The 20,513-nt window shown below is 36.7% G+C and overlaps 1 protein-coding gene across 3 annotated transcripts; it reads right to left on the minus strand.

Moving 5' to 3' along the window:
* Nucleotides 1-4: 4 nt before the first annotated feature.
* Nucleotides 5-14,993, minus strand: LOC306855176 (short transient receptor potential channel 4-associated protein-like). 3 transcript variants are annotated; one of them, XR_013782906.1, is made up of 20 exons: nt 14,844-14,987; nt 12,184-12,312; nt 11,944-12,060; nt 10,864-10,918; nt 10,602-10,657; nt 10,370-10,498; nt 9,915-10,116; nt 9,479-9,667; nt 8,699-8,841; nt 8,483-8,614; nt 8,332-8,390; nt 8,141-8,242; nt 7,967-8,050; nt 7,793-7,883; nt 7,536-7,676; nt 7,294-7,405; nt 5,319-5,431; nt 5,021-5,227; nt 1,693-2,364; nt 521-1,245 (listed from the first exon to the last, which is right to left on the minus strand). XR_013782906.1 is itself a non-coding variant. In XM_079393655.1 (19 exons), the coding sequence occupies exons 1-19, from the start codon at nt 14,967-14,969 to the stop codon at nt 2,227-2,229; spliced, it is 2,325 nt and encodes a 774-aa protein (XP_079249781.1). In that variant the 5' UTR covers nt 14,970-14,993; the 3' UTR covers nt 5-2,226. The 3 variants fall into 3 exon arrangements, 2 of the variants coding, with proteins under 2 accessions (XP_079249781.1, XP_079249782.1); XM_079393655.1 differs by having other exon boundaries at nt 5-2,364; nt 14,844-14,993; XM_079393656.1 differs by having other exon boundaries at nt 521-2,364; nt 11,944-12,079; nt 14,844-14,993.
* Nucleotides 14,994-20,513: the final 5,520 nt, after the last annotated feature.

Genomic DNA, 20,513 nt, shown 5'->3' on the forward strand with positions numbered 1-20,513 from the left:
TTTTAAGTGCTCTAATCTTTCCTGTTATTATGGTCGATATGGCAGTCTGACACCTAGCGCGTGGATGCACACTAATACAGATATTCAGTTACTAGTACCATAATGGAAATGAGCTACTAACAAATGCAACGCATTCATTTAGGACGGTTAGCGAGAAACAGCGAGTAACGTTAAAGCTGATCTCAGTCTGACCCGCTCTTTGTAACATAAATGGCCTTTATTACGATACTGATATGACCGCAGTCTTCATCTCAACCGCCTAAGTGTACATGATTTTAAACACTTTAATAAATCCACAAATTTAGAACAAATTAGGCTACTAAGCGCATCTCTAAAATTTATCACACAAGAATTTATGGAAATCTAACCTGGAAATGAAACCTGTTTTTGAATTCCAGGTACATAAAAAATAATAAAAGAAGCAATGTATGATTTATACTGAAACTGCAATAGATTTCCACAAGATGAAGCAATTGATTTTGAAAAGCACAAAAAAAAAAAAGTAAATCATCCAACTTGTACCGTCAGAGGCAAGATATTGAATTCAGTTTTATTTAAAGCATCATTTTTACTGGGCTTGACATGGTTATGACTTAAATAAATCCATCCAGACAGAGCTACTTAAGAAAATGCAGGTATTTAAAACCAAACCCAACCCATGCGACACATGAACCAAGGCCTGTGGATGATGAAGAGACATTCAGATTCGTTGTGTTGATGTAGCAATCATTCAAATCAGAAAAAGCGCACATTCACACTACTGCTAATATTACAACTATACACATTCCTGGGGTCAAAGGAAGCGACCAAAAAACTGCAGCATTCATTATACCTCTATATATCAATTTTATGAAATAGTTTAGCCAACGCAAAGCAATGTGACAGTTTAAGCATCCAATATAAAGAACAAACATGAAAGAACTTGCAAATATCCACAGGTAAACGCGAAGCAACTCTCGTGAAACACATTTAGTAATTTATACAGAGGAACTTCTGCATACACAGTGAACTCAGGTGCAACAGAATAAAAGCCGCAGCATGCTCAACCTATAGGGGTGGGTTAGAAAACAACACCAATGAAACGAGGTAGTTGATTGGAAGTTTCTAGTTTAGCGCTTCTAGTCTAGCTCAGCTACCACATCCAGCTCAAAGCGACCGCAGCAGAGCAGCACCTTCACAGGTTCCCGGCTGTCAATCGCCGGAGCTTCGTGTTTGAGTGCAACACAGATTGTCAACATCTGAGGCCTGTAAAGTTAGAAGATGGTGATTTAGTGGTTTGCTACAGAACAAATGACATATGGCAGCATGGAGGTCAAGGCTAGCTGGATATTTATGACCATGGTGTGAGTGAACCTGCATAGTTTAACACCTTCAGTGCCCACAAGATATGAAGTGTTTCATTGTGAGAAATAAAACAAAAGGGACAATACTTTTTGTTTTTTTAACTAATACAAAAAAAATTAAAATACATGAATTCAAGATCTCTTATTTCATGTGTGCTTGATAAAACCTAACAAAAGGAGAGAAGCAATGGAGAATATGAAAAGAAAACAGGTTTATGATGTCATAAGAGAGCAAAATTACAAGAGAAATATGAGAAAATAAGACTCGTCCAAATTCATTTTCAGTTCTCTGTCATCTACACTGTACAAAGATTTTGACATCAATCAGTGAAGCATGAGGGTCGCTCACCACCTGACAGCTTGGCAAAGAATCATCGAAGAAGCCTCCTTTCATCAATCCAACACTTTCTGTTTTGCCTTTCTAAGCATAAATTACAGAGAAAATCTCTAAAGGCCGACTGTGCAGTTCATAGATCACCAGATAATCGATTGCCCTCAATCGCGGATGCATCTTTCCAATCCATTTAACTTAAATATTTTCATCTTTGTATATTTCTCTATAAAAGGCCCCAAATGATTTCCCCAAAAGAATGCCACCGAAACACAACAAGACAGGTTCAGGTCAGAGGCTCAGCTCTGGATTGAGCTGTCTGGGTACTGTGTTCCCTCTCAATGAGTGATGGGACGGGCAATCCTTAGCGGGATGTCCTTCGCCGCAACCGTGACCTGGAGATGAAAAAGTGGAACATGGGCACCAAGTAGAGAATGGACAGCTCACTGAGCCAAAGCATGCAGTCAGATGAGCCGGGAGGCTGTTCTATACGCTCTCTGGACCGCATCGGAGCGGAACGTGCAAGTCCCTCCCCAAGCCCACCCGCAAGAGTCAATCCTCGAGAGGGTCCCGGTCTAGCTCCATGTAGGGCTCATCTATGTAGCTGATAATGGAACAGGGAGAAGTCCTGTCCTCACCAAGCAGTACTGAAACAGTCTCCTTCCAGAAACTGAAGGGAATACAGGAGCTCTGAAAGACAAGTGAACATAGATAAATATTATCCAAAAGCAGTGTTTCTCCAACTGGGGTTGGTGAAGGAATTGCAAAGGGATTGTAGCTTGATGAAAAGGTAATAATCACATTATACAGGATAATTTACAATTAGATTTAAAACAGTAATACATTTCTATTTTCATTTTTTAGAGTTACAATAATAATGATAATAAAGTTAATAAAATGAAGGAAACAATATTTCAGTATGGTCTCTAAATGTAAATATCTTATATTAGCAATATAATATTAAGCAATATTTGAAGTTCAACACTTCAAAACTTTCAACAGATCTCCATAACTTTTTAATTCATTAAAATAAAAAACCTAAATTAAATATTTTCATGATATAAAACGATACGAATCTCTTCAGAAAATTTGGTCTAAACTGCTCAATACATATGGAATAGTTTTACGATCTCTTTATGAACTTTTTGGAAGGTCAAAGTGATAATTGCGTAGACTGTCAATGGAGGAAAAGAAATCTCTCCGTGTTCATCAAAACTAACTTCATTTGTGTTCCAAAGATGAACGAAAGTCTTACGGGTTTGGAACTTAATTTTTATTGTTGGGTGAAATATCCCTTTAAGACGCATTGCTTCAATTTAAGACCTTTTAAGGCCTTCGTCTGTGGAATAAATGTGTGCGTGTATGTATATGTATGTGTGTGTGTGTGTGTGTGTATGTATGTATGTATGTATGTATGTATGTATGTATATATGTATATATGTATATATGTATATATGTATGTATGTATGTATGTATGTATATATATATATATATATATATATATATATATATATATATATATATATATATATATATATATATATATATATATATATATATACACACACACACACACATACGGCTAAAAACACATCTCTTCCATCTTTATTTGACCCTCTAACTCTAGCACTCTAAATTTATGTCTTCGTATTTATTAGTATTCTTTGTATCTATCTGACCCTCTAACACTAGCTTTCTTTTTTATTTTATCTACTCGTTTTCTTTATATATATAAAAAAAAAAAATTGTTGCTCTTTTGTTGGTTTTGATTGCTTCTATTGTCCTCATTTGTAAGTCTGCTAAATAACTAAATATAAATAAACACATATGGGTAGTTGACAAATAAAAATTGAACCGTGTCCTATGGTGTGACAGCAAAAATGCAGAAAAATAACTATATAAGGGATGTGTGCTACGACTAATTTGACTGTCGCTTAAACGTAAGTTTTGTATGCGACTAGTCAACTAGTCTAAAAGCTAGAAACTAGTTGTGGCAAAAGAAGAAAACTGCGTGTGTCTATATAACAGCCTACACTTGAAATAATTCATCTTTGAATCACACTGTCAAATCCCTCAATGAATTCTGCTAAAAATAGGTCACGATTACGCCGTATACTTGCCTCGCGTTATATCATTTAATTTTAGGCGGCTGTTAAACAGAAAAAAAGGAAGAGCATATACTCAACAAACCAGTGCATAGCTTATTTATTTGGATCAGCTGGAGCAATGCAGAAATGGAAAATCAATCAATAGACTGACAGAATTCTTCATCTTCATATAATGTTAGCCAACACATTAAAACAAGTCAAAAACAATAGGAAAGTTTATCAAGGAATAGCATTAAAATGGCTTTTAAAAATGTAGGCCTACTTCATGTTGGCTATATGGTCTAAAAACAAAACAATCCTCGTTTTACTTAAGACTATGCGCATTTGTTCAGTGAATTTAACATGTTAACGTGGTCTGGCGAAAGACGGGACTAGAGGCGATTCTGCACTTGACAATAAAAGTGCTCGGCAGGAACTGAAGCCACAGGCACGCAGAGAGATAACTACAAGCAAGCAGACCATTTCGAAAAGAGCCTGGAAATCCCGCACCGTGGGTCTTTGTTTAGAGGAATGGATGACACAGATCGAATCGCGGGCCGCAGCGGCAGGTTGTAGTGTATGACATGATTGACATTTGCTGGCTTTGGCTAGCCTCCAAGTTAACGCATAAGTGCCTGTATTGAATATGATTACGCATCGCTCCAGTAAAGTAATTGTAAGCCAATCTGAAATTACACAGTTTACACACAACTTTTCCGTTTCCTTCTAACGTTAATTCAAAAGAATCCCACACCTTGCTGGTCTTTTGCGTGGTCATTTTTGAGCTTGACATGAAGAAAATGTATGCGAGGTCTGAGGTAAAAATGTAGTTTCCGCCCAGATACGCTTTTAAAAATATGTATTCAAATATTTTTATAACGCATGTATTCTTTTATTTTAACTTGTTATTTAAAATATTTTAAATGTAACGTTAAAATTATGGTAATTTGAATGATAAAAAAAATCATGTTTTTTTTTCTCTCGTGTAATCGAGATTGAAATTGTTTTCAGTGTCGACTGTACCGTTTAGTCGACTAGTCCCGCACATCTCTAATTAATATTATATATATATATACACACACACAAATAAATACATAAAGGTTATAAAAAAAAATTAAAAAAAAAGACCATATGACCAGAGAATCATGAACACGTGTTGTTAAATAATTGAAATATTTACTTAACTCAGGGTTTTTTTTTTTTGGAAACATCTTAAAAGGCAGGATTCTATACAGTTAAGTGTAAAAAAAAAAACTCACATTCTCCAGGCAGGTGCTGTCCTTGTCCTTGTTGAGGTAGTGGTGCTGCCAAAAGCGCAGCAAGTTGTGGAAGTTGTTGAGCAGGAAGCCGGGATATTTCTCTGTGTATTCCTTCTCCCGCAGGGCGTTCAGGTAAAACGGGAGCTTGCCTCTCCTCCGGGCCAACATCAGAATCACCAGGCTGGTGTTAAGACAACTCACATTCTCCTGGGAAAGCAACCAGAAAAACACAGGAATAATTATCATGGAGGATTTAAATAAGACAAACAGGGAGAGGAGATCTGCACTATGGTCTTGCCTGTGTGAGGGTTTGCACGTTGATGATGTTAACCAGCCTGAAAAGAAAGGACAGTCTGTTCTCCACTCGAGCCATGTAGGACAGCAGACAGCACTCAGAGAGCACTTCAACCACTGCAGAAGAACAAACACAGACTAAAATAGACACTGCAATTTTAAAAAGAGATCAGACTAAATATTTTTCAGAAATCTAAGTCTAATGCTCTGAACCGACTTCTTATATGATTAAGTAATTTACAAGATCTGTGAAAGTGATCATATTGTTTATGAAACACCAAGTTACCTGGGAAAATATTTTCATCTTCCCATCAGATTTTTCTTAGAGACATCAACATTTTTACTCTAACAATTAACAATAAACACACATATAAAGTGATTGTGATGAATTTAAAGCAGTTTAAATTTGACTATTAAATTCCCTAAAGACTTGTCATTAGCCTAAATCAGACTATTGAGTACGAGAATGTGAAGACAACTGTTTGATCTCTGATCTTTAAAGGGATAGTCCACACAAAAATGAAAATTCTGTCATCATTTACTCAACCTCAAGTAGTTCCAAACCTGCATGAATGTCTGCGTTCTGCAGAACACAAAGGAAGATATTCTGAAGAATGTGGGAGCAGTTCTGGGGCATCATTGACTTCCATAGTATTATTTTTTTTCCTACTATGGAAGTCAATGGTGCCCCAAAACAGCCTGGTTACAAACTTTCTTCAAAATATCTTCCTTTGTGTTCGGCAGAACAACAAAATTCATACAGGTTTGGAACTACTTGAGGGTGAGTAAATGATGACAGAATTTTCATTTTTGGGTGAACTATCCCTTTAAGTTGTAAAACCTGTATTTGACCTAGCAAGTTCAAGATTCACTGAAACTTAGGAGAATTGAACTGAAGTCTATTTAAACCAGTATGGAGATACATACTGCGGTTTATTACTATGTTTTGTTATTTTAGTTTTATTTTAACAAATAAATAAAAAATCTTCCTTGGTGTGAACTGTGTCAAACTAGTGTAGAAGCAGGGGTGTGGACTCGAGTCACATGACTCGAGACATGACTCGGACTTGAGTCCCAAATTTGATGACTTGCGACTCGACTTAGACTTTGACAGCAATGACTCGAGACTTAACTTGGACTTGAGCCCTGTGACTCGGAAAGACTTTATGATCAGATCAGCGTCGTTATCACTCTAGACAGGTGCAGCATGCTTGTGCTTGACTGGTAATAAGCCAGAGACTGCGTTCCGGAGCGCTTGATATACAGTATATGCTAGTATAAATTAATGGAGTAATAGCATAACTTACAACAAAAGAACCGAGATAAGAAATTACATGATTCGTCTAGTAGCTATCTCTGCTCGTGAAAAGCACTGCCCTGCCCGTTTGATCGCCACCCAGCAGACACACGGAGCAGGCACGAGAAACAAGAGGTGCGGCCACGATCACTGGTGCTTGCCTCATCATCACCGTGACCGCTGCTGTTAAAAGTATACCTTTTGGGTAGAAACCAGATTTTCACAGCATTTTACTTTACATTATTGATATGCCTGCCTTTTTAATATTTATTTACAAATACATACAGACTACCAATCAAATGGGCTCAGGTACATTGGGTAATATTGTTTAAAGAGGTCTCTAAGGTTGAGTTTATTTGAAAATACAATTACCGCTAATATTGTGTTTTTGGAAAATTTAATTTATTCCTGACAGCGAAGCTTAAGTATAACATGATCCTTCAGAAATCATTATAATATGTTAATTTGTGCTGATTAATATTTTTAAAAAGGAAAAAATTATATTTATTCACGATTCTTTGATGAATAGAAAATTCAAAATAAGAGCATTTATTTGAAAGTAAAATTTGTGCTGTATTTTTAAATTTGAGATCAATTCAGTGTTGTTGGTGAATAAAACTATTCATTAAAAAAAACTTTAGCTGCATTGCTAACAATACAGGAGTACAATAGCTGAATTTACCTTTCACATCTTCTGTCTGGCTCTCAAAGCGGTCTAGTGAGAGGACGATACATCGCACAAGCATGTTGGAGTCCACCAGAGAGCTGTTGATTTGAGTGAGGAACACCTGGAACTGAAGGAGACACGTTGCATAACCAGTCAAGCACAGGTTGTTTATCAACAGATTTTATTTCTCTATTACGACAGACTCTACAATAAATCAGAAATCATGTATGCGACCCTCTTTTTGCTGCTGCCAGTACCTTTTCTTCTGTGTTGACATATTTGTTGAATCTCTTGAAGGCATCAATGTTGAACTTCATAAGCTCCCCGAGCAAATCAAAGTAGCTTTGCAGGACATCTCTGGACTTGCAGCCGCTGTCGATGATGCAGAAGAGGATGTGCTACAAATCAAAGACAGAATTAGACAATGCAGACACTCTACAGGGACGGAGAATTCCACTACTCAAGTTAAACATATCGACCAATAAGACACGCAAGCATCTATTAACGTTTTTACCTCCAGCAAGCCTCTCTTCAGCAGAAACATCTGGTCTGCATATGAGGTGGCCCCTCTGAGGAAGCTCTCAACAGCTCTGGCCTGCCAGAACCTACAGAGGGAACATGCGTCACCATGACTTGTGTGGCATTTCAAAACACATTTAACCAAATCATTAAGAACCCAGTGTCTCACCTGAAGGAAGAGTCTGGCGGTTCTCTTTTCATAACAGTGAGGAGCCGCGTAAGAAGCCCTTTTTTACCATCACACACTAAACTCCTAAAAGACACCACAGACCAGACAGATTGCAATATCGTAAAGAAATGATGCATATTAGCATGTAAATTATCATTTCATTCTGAATACTACCTGTCGGTGTTTACTAGAGCCTCCACCTCAGGGATGTTTGCCTTTAGGGAGATCGCACTTAACTCGTTCAGCTCCTGAGCATTCAAAAGTAGGTACTTATTCCTGAGGACAAAAAAATTAATTACTAAATGTGTTGTTCTGCCAATCTACAGGTACGTGGCATGCCACTGAAAGCTGACAATCTAACTTACTCATGGTGGTCGCTAAAGCTCTGCAGAAGCCTCAAGAACTGGATTTTAAATGAGATTTCCTGTGCAATAAACAATAGCATAATATGATCAATCAGAATTTTGGGAAATATAGAATACAGTGAATGAGTGAATACATTATCCCACAGCTCACCGGGCTGCAATCACAGTTTTCATTCTGTCCATGAACCACATGATTCGAGGTGGTGTATTTCCTCCAGATGAGCTTGTCGAAAAGGTTATTGAGTCCAGGAATCAAACGAAACTCTGCCAACATTTTATGCACCTAACATATTACGATAAATAAGGATGGGAATTACAACATTAATCAGCACTAAGCAGATCATTTACTGACAAGAACGGCTCTTACCTGGTTCCGCTGTCGGCCCATGAGAAGGACACACAGCACGTAAAGCACTTCCACCTTATACATGATCTCATGGACGATCTTCATAGACTGCGGCAAACGGTGCCTCAGAGGGATGGTGGCCAATGTACTCTCATCAGACGATTCTGTGAGGAAGAAATAATAAAGAAATTAATTTATTTAGCAAGGACACATTAAATGAATCAAAAGTGACTATAAAATGTTGCCAAAAATTGGTTTCAAATAAATGTTGTTGTTTGGAACATTCTATTCATTAAAGAATCCTATAGAAATATATTAACATTTCCAGAAAAAAAAATATTAAGCAGCACAAATGGTTTCATCACTAATAATAACAAAAATGTTTCTTATTCAATAAGCTCTTGGAATGATTTCTCAAGGATCATGTGAAACTGAAGATTGGTGTAATGGCTGCTGAAAATGTAGCTTTCCCAAAGAGAGAAATAAATTACATTTCAAAATATATTCAAATAGAAAACATTTATTTTAATACTTCACAATACTGCAATTTTTACAGCATATTTGATCAAATAAATGCAGCCTTTGTAAAAGACTTTTCAAAAATATTTGATCATCTTGTAGTGTATATAAGTGGTAAAACTACAAAAAATATTTGGTGGAATTTTAAAACAGAAAGAAATGAACAAATTATACACTGCATAATCCTAACCAATCACTAAACTTCTCATCCAATTTTTTATTTCCTGCTAGTGCACACTTGACTTTGTGACATTTATTTCCAGAGTGATGTAGCGGTCGTACCTGTGCTACTGTGCTCAGCTTCATCAGTTGCTATCTGCATGAGTGCATCCAGCACTAGAGTGTTGTCGAGCCAAGTGTACCATTCCTCCAGTTCCTGCAGAAAGTTTGACGTTCCAGTTGCCTCGGAGACCTTCCGTGTGGCCAACTTACAGAGACGCTCAATGAAGCCGGGGATGTTCAGAAGTGTGACTGGAAAAAATGTCATTATGTTTTCGTTATTCGTGCCCTATTAACCCTAACCCCATGAATAAATCCCCGCCAAAAATACTCTATATAAATATATACACACACACACTGGAAAGTAGCAGTATACTGAATGCAAAAATCAGTAATTTCCCTTTAGCAATGACCTTATTCTCCACAAATCCTCCATTACCACTTTACCTTTCTTTGTGGCATTAGCTCAAAATAAAGTCACAGTTTGTAGTCCACCTACCCTGGTTGACCTCGGCACGTGAGGGGTTGGTATTGCGTTTCTGCTGTGCATTTTTAGCCAGGAGTGTGTGTTTGTCATCGTTCCCCACATCTGGCTCAGAGATGGTGACGGAGAGGATACGACAAAAGTTGGCGAGCTGCTGCTGGTCAAAGCTTTGAACCAGTCCTGACAAGTTTTGGATCCACTCCAGCTGAATCATTTCCTGTTATGAACCATCATTAAACACCGTCAGATATTAGTGGTTACATATCCAACAAGATTATGACCATTAAATAATTAGGTGGGGTTTTTTTGTAGATAAGACGAATATTCGTAATTTTCACAATGGATTTTAACCCTGTCCATAGTGTCAACATGATAAATCCAGGGTCATTAAAATGTATTAACAGCTTTATAACGCAATCTAATTAAGGAAATTAAGGTTGTAGTTGCAGCTATAGAATATTAGCACTGACCTTTTTGACTCCAAGAATATCCTCAATTAACGTAGCTGTTTGCAAAAAGGTCTTCTTGTTTGTCATCAGCGTGAAGAGAAATAACACAAAATCATCCCTCGATGCCAAGCTTTTTGTGACTCCTTCCGTCTGCAGGAAAACAAGTGCACTTATTGAACTCACGAACTGATCATGTGGATATTAATCATGCTTGTGATCAATTTATAAATGAGAAGAAAGGCTGAATACATACACATATGCAGCAATTGTACAGCACACTAAGGCAGTCCTTCACCAAGTCATCGTTCACTACAAGCAGTTTAAAAATGACATTAAGAAAGATTAATTTATACATCTGTTGAAGACAGCTATAAATACATTTCAATGGTTACTAAAATAAGTGCAGATAAAATAATTACCGATCTTTATAGTTCATATAAATATATTTTTTTGTTTCAAAATAAATAATTATATAATTGTTCATGAATCTCCATAAAATCTTCTTGTCAACTTACTCTTGGGTTTTTGTAGCGTAGTCAGAGTGGGTCTCATCAGAAGCTCCACCAGCAGCTAAGATGACAAACAGTCAATGAACTCATCTATGGCTGCAAATAACATCTATGTTGATAAGTAAATTAATCTGCCAATTACTTATTCATTGGATAATCAAAAGTTCATTTTATTTACAGCATGTCATTGAAAAAATATTTTCCCCCATTTCCTCCTCCACGTTCAAAACCAGACGGACTCTTTGAACTCTTTCTAGGCTGATTAGGGTGAAACATCTGCAGCACACTCTCAAATAAACACTACCCTCATATCGATAGATAACACACAAGTTTATTTATACACATACACACACATATATATAACAAAATATAAAAAAACATGCAATAAACTTTGTGAAAAACACTGTTCCAATTCTTTAGAGCTTTCTGTAGAATTCTGCACCTACAGATTCTGTGAGTCTGCCAATGTTCTCCTTTAACAATGACTACGTTTACATGCGCACAAATAATGCGATTATTTCCAATAATCAGAGTAAGGTAATAAACAGAGTAAGTAATAGACTTTTGTATGACTGTATTCCATGCTTTGGCACCATAGAAATGTGACGGCAATTCGCTTTCTTACGCTGCTGTCATGTTCTACTCGCTGTTTCTGGATGAGGGTAAGGAACAGAGACTGGTGGCAGTGAGTTGTGTTTTCCCCAGAAATGCGATGCTTTCTCCCTCTCCATCGTTTCTAATCTCCGTATTATTACAGGTGTGTGTCACGTCATTCATGTATGTCATGAGCACATGCACACTTTGGTCAGAGCGGCAACACTGCAATTAAGGTGTTTACATGCCTGTACATTTCGATTAAAATCGGCGTACGCCACCTATGTTAATACGATTATGCTTCCTGCGATTATGAGTTTAAGCGCATTATTTAGATCGAAGTATTGCGTTAACATGAGGTAAAGTTTAATCGCAATATTGTTAAAATCTCATTATAATTGCATTAAGAGGGTTCATGTAAACGCACTCAATGTGTAAACAAAAGCTGAATAATTGTTGTTGTTTTTTACATTTAGGAATTATATCACTCACATCTACACCTCCAAACAGGTCAAAGGTGTATGTGTTGGGAAAGGTGGACTCCTGTGCCGTCTTTCTGTCCTCCGTCACAAAAGTCATGGCCTCCATAGAGAGCAGGGATGACAGTTCCTGTATCAGAACACCACAACTAAGTAAATAATGAAATACAGTTATCAAGAGGCTATAAACCTGTTTGTAAGATATAAGTAAGTATACCAGACTGAAATAAGAGAATAGAGAAAGAGACCTCACCTTCAGGACAGTGTGTGTACGGGTGAAGTCACTGTTTAGGTGGCTGCTCTCGAACAGCTCTTGGAGTAAGACTGGAATCCCGTGCCATTTTGCCCTCTTATCTCTCTCCTTAAGAAGAGCTTCTGGGACCTGGAAACAAAGAATAAATGCTAACTAGATTTGCTTTTCCTTATTAAAGAAATTCCAGTTATTGCAAGTCAGTGCTAGACTTTAGGCTATTGTTCTTAAATGCTATAAAAATTCTGCATCACAGCTGCTTTGTCACCGTCATGGCACTCAACATATATCTCTATTTTTATATACACATTCATACATAATCAAATGTGAAATTGAAGACAATAGAGACATATAAACAAACACGCACATATACAATATACACACACACACACATATACTTATATATACACATATGTGACCCTGGACCACAAAACCAGTCTTAAGTTGCATGGGTATATTTGTAGCAATAGCCAAAAATACATTGTAAGGGTCACAATTATTGATTTTTCTTTTATGCCAAAAATCATTAGGACATTAAGTAAAGATCATGTTCCATGAAGATATTTTGTAAATTCCCTACTGTAAATATATCAAAACTTCATTTTTGATTAGTAATATGCATTGCTAAGAACTGCATTTGGACAAATTTTAAGACGTTTTTCTCAGTATTTTGAGGTTTTTGCACCCTCAGATTACAGATTTTCAAATAGTTGTATCTCAGCCAAATATTGTCCTATCCTAACAAAACATACATCAACGGAAGGCTTATTTATTCAGTTTTGAAATATTTACACTTATGACTGGTTTTGTGGTCCAGGGTCAGTCACACACACACACACACATATATATATATATATATATATATATATATATATATATATATATATATATATGCACACATTCATTAAATTGTAATATATACAATTCATTTATGATTACAAGTACAACTAGACAGTTAATTATCAGTACTGATATATCTAAAATTTTACATAAAACTAAAACTAGTTATTAATAACATCAATCAGTTGAATATGCTGCCCTGCAAACCAAGTTAAAAAAAATGCATTTGCATGTTTGACAACTAATGGCAATAATGAAATGCTACTACAACAAATTTACATGAGCATTACTTTGGAGGACAAACACAACACTGACAACCAAATGCAAAAGACATGTAAATACAAGATATAATCTTTACATTTAATTTGGTGAAAGCTCTACATCCTGACACATAGGTTACATATTAGTTTATTTAATTAACAATCTAATGTTCATTTTATCAGTATTTATTCTAACTCTATCACTCTCTATTCTAATTCAATTTTATCTATGCGTCGTCTTATTATTAAAAACAAAAACAAACAAACACACATTTGACCCTCTATCAATTGCATATTAATTCTCTAACTGCTAGCTTTTCTTGAAAAACTAACACTAGGTTTCTTTTTCTATATTCTATCAGAGCACTTGCATGTTGTTGCTCTTTTGTTGGTTTTGATTGCTTCTATTGTCCTCATTTGTAAGTCGCTTTGGATAAAAGACTAAATGTTAATGTAAATGTATTCCAGGTTGCCTATTCTCAGCTTCCTCCCATGGTTCTTGTCATTAGGTCGGAGAAATAATGTTACACATAACGCTTATAAAGTGTGGTTTAAGATCAAAAGTATTGATACAAGTCAAAAAACTGTAAGATGCATGTATGAACTTTAACATTATATCACAAGCCACCTTTAAAGTATGTCCTCTACCTTTTCATTTATTCTAAATACATAAAAAGGGAGTCAGGAACTAGTAATAAGCTAATTTAAAATAAATGTACAACAACACAGGTTATTTGGAAACATTTACCAACCTATCACCTGTCTAGAAACATTAGACAGCAAAGATTATTCTTAAAGGTCCTCACTTTAGAAAGTGTCAAATTCTGTGTATGAAGAGAAAGTGAAACCTGTGAGGTTTAAATTGAGTGAAGTTCCCAGGCTCAGATCCTGTCCAACTCAACGGGGCATCTTATATAATTCAAGCACTCGAGGCCTAGGCCAGCAAAATATCACTTGCTGTTTAGGCTGGTGACGGACCAAAACTGGATAATAAAACCTATAAAAACACGATCTCTGGCCTCTAAGTTTCATGTCTCAAACGTACACTACATGAAAAGACAATCTTGCATACTTACTACGTCGACAGCATTTGTTTTGTTTAGTTTTGTGGTTATATGATATCCAAAAGCGCTCATAATGGTCAAAAACGCTGTCTAGGTGGGCAGCTCACTAGGCTGTTTACACTTGAAACAGCTGATCGATTATAAACATATGATTACAGATAGATCCGTTTGTGATTACTCATTCATAATAATACGACTCCGTGTGTCGGAGCCTTTAATTGGATTGTATTTGAACTGTTTTTAAAGCCTCGTTTAACCAAAATTATTATCTTGCAGTCAAAGCCAAGAACAATCTTATTAGTTAACGGCCAGTTGTCATTCTCCGTTTACGTGGTTTATTTTTAAACTATATTTAGCGTTTGACTTCACATGTATGAAAAGATTAGAGATAAGCGTCAGACCCGTCCGATTTATTTGGTTTCTTAACTTAAATCAGGTTGATCGACGGTTCAGACAATAACCGCGGATCCCTGTCAGCAGCACAAACTCTCCCGTTTACCTGCGTCCCTCTGCTGAAGCCCCGGCCCGTGATCTGACTCTGCCGTATTCTGCTGAGAATATTTCTGTTTCGAGTCCGTTTCTTTCCTCCCATCCAAGGGGACTCGGGCCCCAGTAACGTCGCCATTACTTCGTCTTCCTGAACTGCTCCAAACAGGAAGTTAGAATCGTTCTGCTCTCGACGCTCACTGGTGTGTGTTGAGCGCCCTCGTGTGGACGATCTTTAAACTGGCCAGTAGAGGGCGCTATGCCGCTGCGAGCTCAAACGCATTTACTGAACGAGACATTGCTAAATCTGCATTTCATTTGAATCAAAATACAATATTAAAATTAAACGTAAATGTACAAATATATAAAAAATCAGTTTATTTTTTATTTTTATAAAACCAGATTTTTTAATACATACATTGCAGACAGCTGAAAAGACATTCATACACTAGGAAACGTTTCAATCAAAATCAACATGCATTGACCTGCCCTCTAAATAATCATTTAGCATTTCAACATTACAGCACATTTTCAAACTAAATGTTGAGATTTATCGTTAAATGTCGTCTTTTTAAAAAAGAAAGATGCCAATGGACTACCATTTGTGACAAGTTTTTATTATAAACTGAATTTAATGCCATAAATTAGGCTACTATAAATTGTAAAGGAAAGTATGGACTATTTCATAATAGAGACAGCTACCTTATTTTCTACACATTTAAAGGGACTAATTATAATATTTTTTTTAAATTGCCCAGTCTCATATAAATCATGGTCCCAAAACCTTTATGTCAGTTATCACCTAGGCCTATATGTAAAAGGCAGATTAAAAAGTTGAGCCCCATTTTGACTAAATAAATGACACATTATTAAAACAGTAGATTTCAAAATATTGTTACATTAAATGAAAAGTAAAATAAAATGCATTTAAAACATTTTTTTCTAGCACAATTTATTCCCCACAATTTTATTTACATAATTATGTTATGTTGCAAAATTATGTTACATTTTGTTACTTTGCTTGTATTGTCAATTTGTATTCTGTTGGGTCCTACTGACCAACTGAGCAATTAATTCTGTAGTTTCCCAAGGTAATGCATCCTATACACTATGACAGACACAAAACATAACTATAATATGAAAACACTTCAATGAAGCATGCAATAACAATCGTTAAATAATGAACAAAACATCATTAATCAGTAATTGACTAACTGGGGCACAGGTCAGGAAGCAGACAGACTGGCTAAACCGACCGTCTGCTAGCCGTCTCACGTCACAGAAGTCAGTTAATTCTCAGCACATAGAGACTCTTTCACCTAGATATCACACTATAGAGACTGTGTCTGTTCCCTGAACTAGAAAATGCAGAAAACCAAAGTAAGAGTAACAATTGAATTGATGTTCAACAAATAAAAAACAGATGAAGTGAAGTACTGCCAAGTATGGTGACCCATACTCAGAATTCGTGCTCTGCATTTAACCCATCCAACGTGCACACACACAGCAGTGAACACACACACACACCTGGACCAGTGGGCAGCCATTTATGCTGCGGCGCCCGGGGAGCAGTTGGGGGTTCGGTGCCTTGCTCAAGGGCACCTCAGTCGTGGTATTGAGGGTGGAGAGAGCGCTGTACATTCACTCCCCCACCTACAATCCCTGCCGGCCCGAGACTCGAACCCGTAACCTTTGGATTACGAGTCCAACTCGCTAACCATTAGACCACGACTGATGAACTGATAAAGCTTGGCTTATTGAATATTAGATCCCTTTCTACAAAAGCACTTTTTGTAAATGATATGATCACTGACCATAAACTAGATGTGCTTTGTTTGACAGAAACCTGGTTAAAACCAGATGACTACACTATCTTAAACGAGTCTACCCCCCAAGATTACAGTTACAAACATGAACCGCATCCAAAAGGTAAAGGGGGAGGTGTTGCCACAATTTATAGCAATATTTTCAGTATTTCTCAGAGGTCGGGTTTCAAGTATAATTTGTTCGAAGTAATGGTGCTTCATATAACGTTATCCCAAGAAACAAGTGTTAATGATAAATCCACTGCGATGTTTGTACTGGCTACTGTATACAGGCCACCAGAGCACCATACAGACTTTATTAAAGAATTTGCTGATTTTCTATCTGAGGTAGTGCTGGCTGCAGATAAAGTCCTAATTGCTGGTGATTTTAATATCCATGTTGATAATGAAAGAGATTCGTTGGGATCAGCATTTATAGACATTATAAACTCCATTGGTGTTAATCAACACATTTCAGGACCTACTCATTGTCGAAATCATACTCTAGATTTAATACTGTCACATGGAATTGATGTCAGTGGCGTTGAAATATTGCAGCAGAGTGATGATATCTCAGATCATTATCTAGTTTTGTGTATATTCCATACAGCTAAAGCTGTAAAGCCAACTCCTTGTTACAAATATGGTAGAAGAACCATCACTTCTACCACAAAAGACTACTTTATAAATAATCTTCCTGACTTCTCAATTCCTCAGCATATCCAACAGCTCAGAACAACTTGATGATGTAACAGAAACTATCGACTCTCACTTTTCTAGCACTGTAGATACGGTTGCTCGTTTACGCTTAAGGAAGATTAAGGAAAAGAGTACAACACCGTGGTATAATGAGCACACTCGGGCCCTAAAGAGAGCAGCCCGGAAAATGGAGCGCAGCTGGAGAAAAACAAAATTAGAGGTATTTCATATTTCTAGGCGAGAAAGTACCCTATCCTACAGAAAAGCATTAAAAACTGCTAGATCTGCTTACTTTACGTCTCTTTTAGAAGAAAACAAACACAACCCCAAGTATTTATTTAATACAGTGGCTAAATTAACAAAAAATATAACATCAGCAGGTGCAGGCATTACCCAGCAGCACAGTAGTAATGACTTTATGAACTACTTTACTTCCAAGATCGAAACTATTAGAGATAAAATTGTAACCATGCAGCTGTCAGCCCACAGTATCGCATCAGATAGTGCACTATAGATCCCCTGAGGAACAATTCCACTCATTCTCTTCTATTGGAAATTAAGAATTGTATAAACTTGTTAAATCATCCAAACCAACAACCTGTATTTTAGACCCTGTTCCATCTAAGCTCCTAAAAGTGGTGCTTCCAGAAGTAATAGATCCTCTTCTGAATATTATTAACTCCTCATTGTCATTAGGATATGTCCCAAAAACCTTCAAACTGGCTGTTATTAAGCCTGTCATTAAAAAAACACAACTTGACCCCAAATAATTAATTAATTAAGACCGATCTCGAATCTCCCTTTTCTGTCAAAGATATTAGAAAAGGTAGTATCATCACAACTATGTTCCTTCTTAGAGAAAAATTATATATGTGAGGATTTCCAGTCAGGTTTTAGACCATATCATAGTACTGAGACTGCTCTCATTAGAGTTACAAACGTCCTGCTTTTATCATCTCATCGTGGCTGTATCTCTCTATTAGTGCTACTGGATCTTAGTGCCGCGTTTGACACTATCGACCACAACATTCTGTTAAATAGACTAGAAAATTATGTTGGCATTAGAGGAAGTGCACTGGCATAGTTCAAATCGTACTTATCTGGCCGCCATCAATTTGTGGCGGTAAATGAAGAGGTATCATACCAATCACAAGTGCAGTATGGAGTACCTCAAGGCTCAGTACTTGGCCCCTTACTTTTCACGCTTTTCATGTTACCCTTGGGAGATATCATTAGGAAACATGGTGTTAGCTTTCACTGTTATGCTGATGATACCCAGCTCTATATTTCTTCGCGACCTGATGAAACTTACCAATTTGCAAAACTAACGGAATGTATAGTTAATATCAAAAACTGGATGACTAGCAATTTCTTACTGCTAAATTCTGAAAAAAAACAGAGGTGTTAATTATTGGACCAAAAACTTTTGCATGTAATAACTTAGATCATTGTCTAATACTTGATGGCTGCTCTGTAAATTCTTCGTCATCAGTTAGGAACCTAGGCGTACTTTTTGATAACAATCTTTCCTTTGAAAAAACATGTTTCTAGCATTTGTAAAACTGCATTTTTCCATCTTAAAAATATATCTAAATTACAACCTATGCTCTCAATGTCAAATGCAGAAACATTAATTCATGCATTCATGACCTCGAGGCTAGATTATTGTAATGCTTTTTTGGGTGGTTGCTCTGCACGTTAAAGACCCATCTCTTTAACCTGGTTTACGCATAATCGTATTTCCATAATTCAAATCCGTTAAAGGATTGTCAGGCTTCATTAATTAGGTCAACCGGAACCGGGAACACTTCCCAAAACATCCAATGTACTTGTTACATTGTTAGAGGAATGGCATCTACGCTAATATTAGTCCGTTGAAATTGTGGTCAAAATGCCCACCAAATACCCAAAACATCTTTAATTTAACTTCATCTGAGTCTTACAAGACTGTCCTGTGTTGGATGTCACTCAGTCCAATCTGACTCCTCTGTGACATAATAATATGCTTTCATTGTCTCTCTTAGTCCTTCACTGACCAGACTCTCCTGGTCGGTTCCCTTTACCTGCCTTTGAATCATTGACCTGATGATAAAAAATAAGTTATTTTATAGAACAACTAAAAAAAGCATCCTACTAAATTCTAGTAGAAGACTGGAAAGTGTGATCCAAAAATAAAAACTGAACATACCTGGACAAATCTCTCCAGTTAAGATTGGACCTCTGGATTGATATTGGTGAGGGTCTATGCATTACAGTTCTGTTGGAGTCGTGAAGTAAGCAAGGTTCAGTCAGCTGACAGTACGTACCATTAGAAGACCCTGTAAATGGAAGAAATTGAGCGTTTCTTCTGTCCCTTTTAACATTCAGATGTTGTTTTTATCCTCATTAAAATGCAATGGACTATCTTTTGAAGGTGGAATAGGACTAATGTTGAGTTTACAACACCATTTGGGCTTACGTGAGTAATAGTTAACCAACTGTGTGAGAGTGGAGAAGTAGTGGCTCTGGTGGATGTAGAACCAGCCGTTGTGGAGCTGATGGATTCTGTAGTGCTTTACATTGTGCACATTGTCGCTATCTTGTCGCATGGAAAGTGAGTAGGAACCTACAACCAAGGCAATGCATTTGTTATGGTTAAAGCAACTGTATGTGGTTTTGTATATTTTAGAGCCCCCTACAGTTAAGTAAGTGGAATTCACAGTGGTAAATACATTGGATGGCTGTATACTGCATTTGTTGCTGAGCTTTTTCATACCGGCTCAACAAACTCCCAAAATAGACGTTCGTGCCTTATAGAGTCAGTGTAGTGACATATTTAATTTTTGACGGGAATGAAAATGAGGCTGAGGAATGTAAGTACAGTGCGTTCGGATTGTAGCCTACTGTGGTTTAATAAGGACTACTGATTGTTCATCTGGTGAAAGGTTTTTTGTTTGTTTTTTGAGAGAAAAAAAAACTTTCAGTAGACAAACACTGCAAAACATTTTTAAAAAGTTATGAGTAGATCATTACATACATAGTGTGTGCCATAGTCTGTAAATCAATTCCACACAGCCTTGTTTTCATAGCCTAAGGTTAATTAGAAGTCAATGTACCATCAGAATGATTTTGAAACTGATATTTCAAGGTAAAAAAACAAAAACAAAAAAACATTAACTTGTAACTTACAGTCACTTTAA

The sequence above is a fragment of the Barbus barbus genome (assembly GCF_936440315.1).
Source record: "Barbus barbus genome assembly, chromosome: 35".
NCBI classification, from domain to species: domain Eukaryota; kingdom Metazoa; phylum Chordata; class Actinopteri; order Cypriniformes; family Cyprinidae; genus Barbus; species Barbus barbus.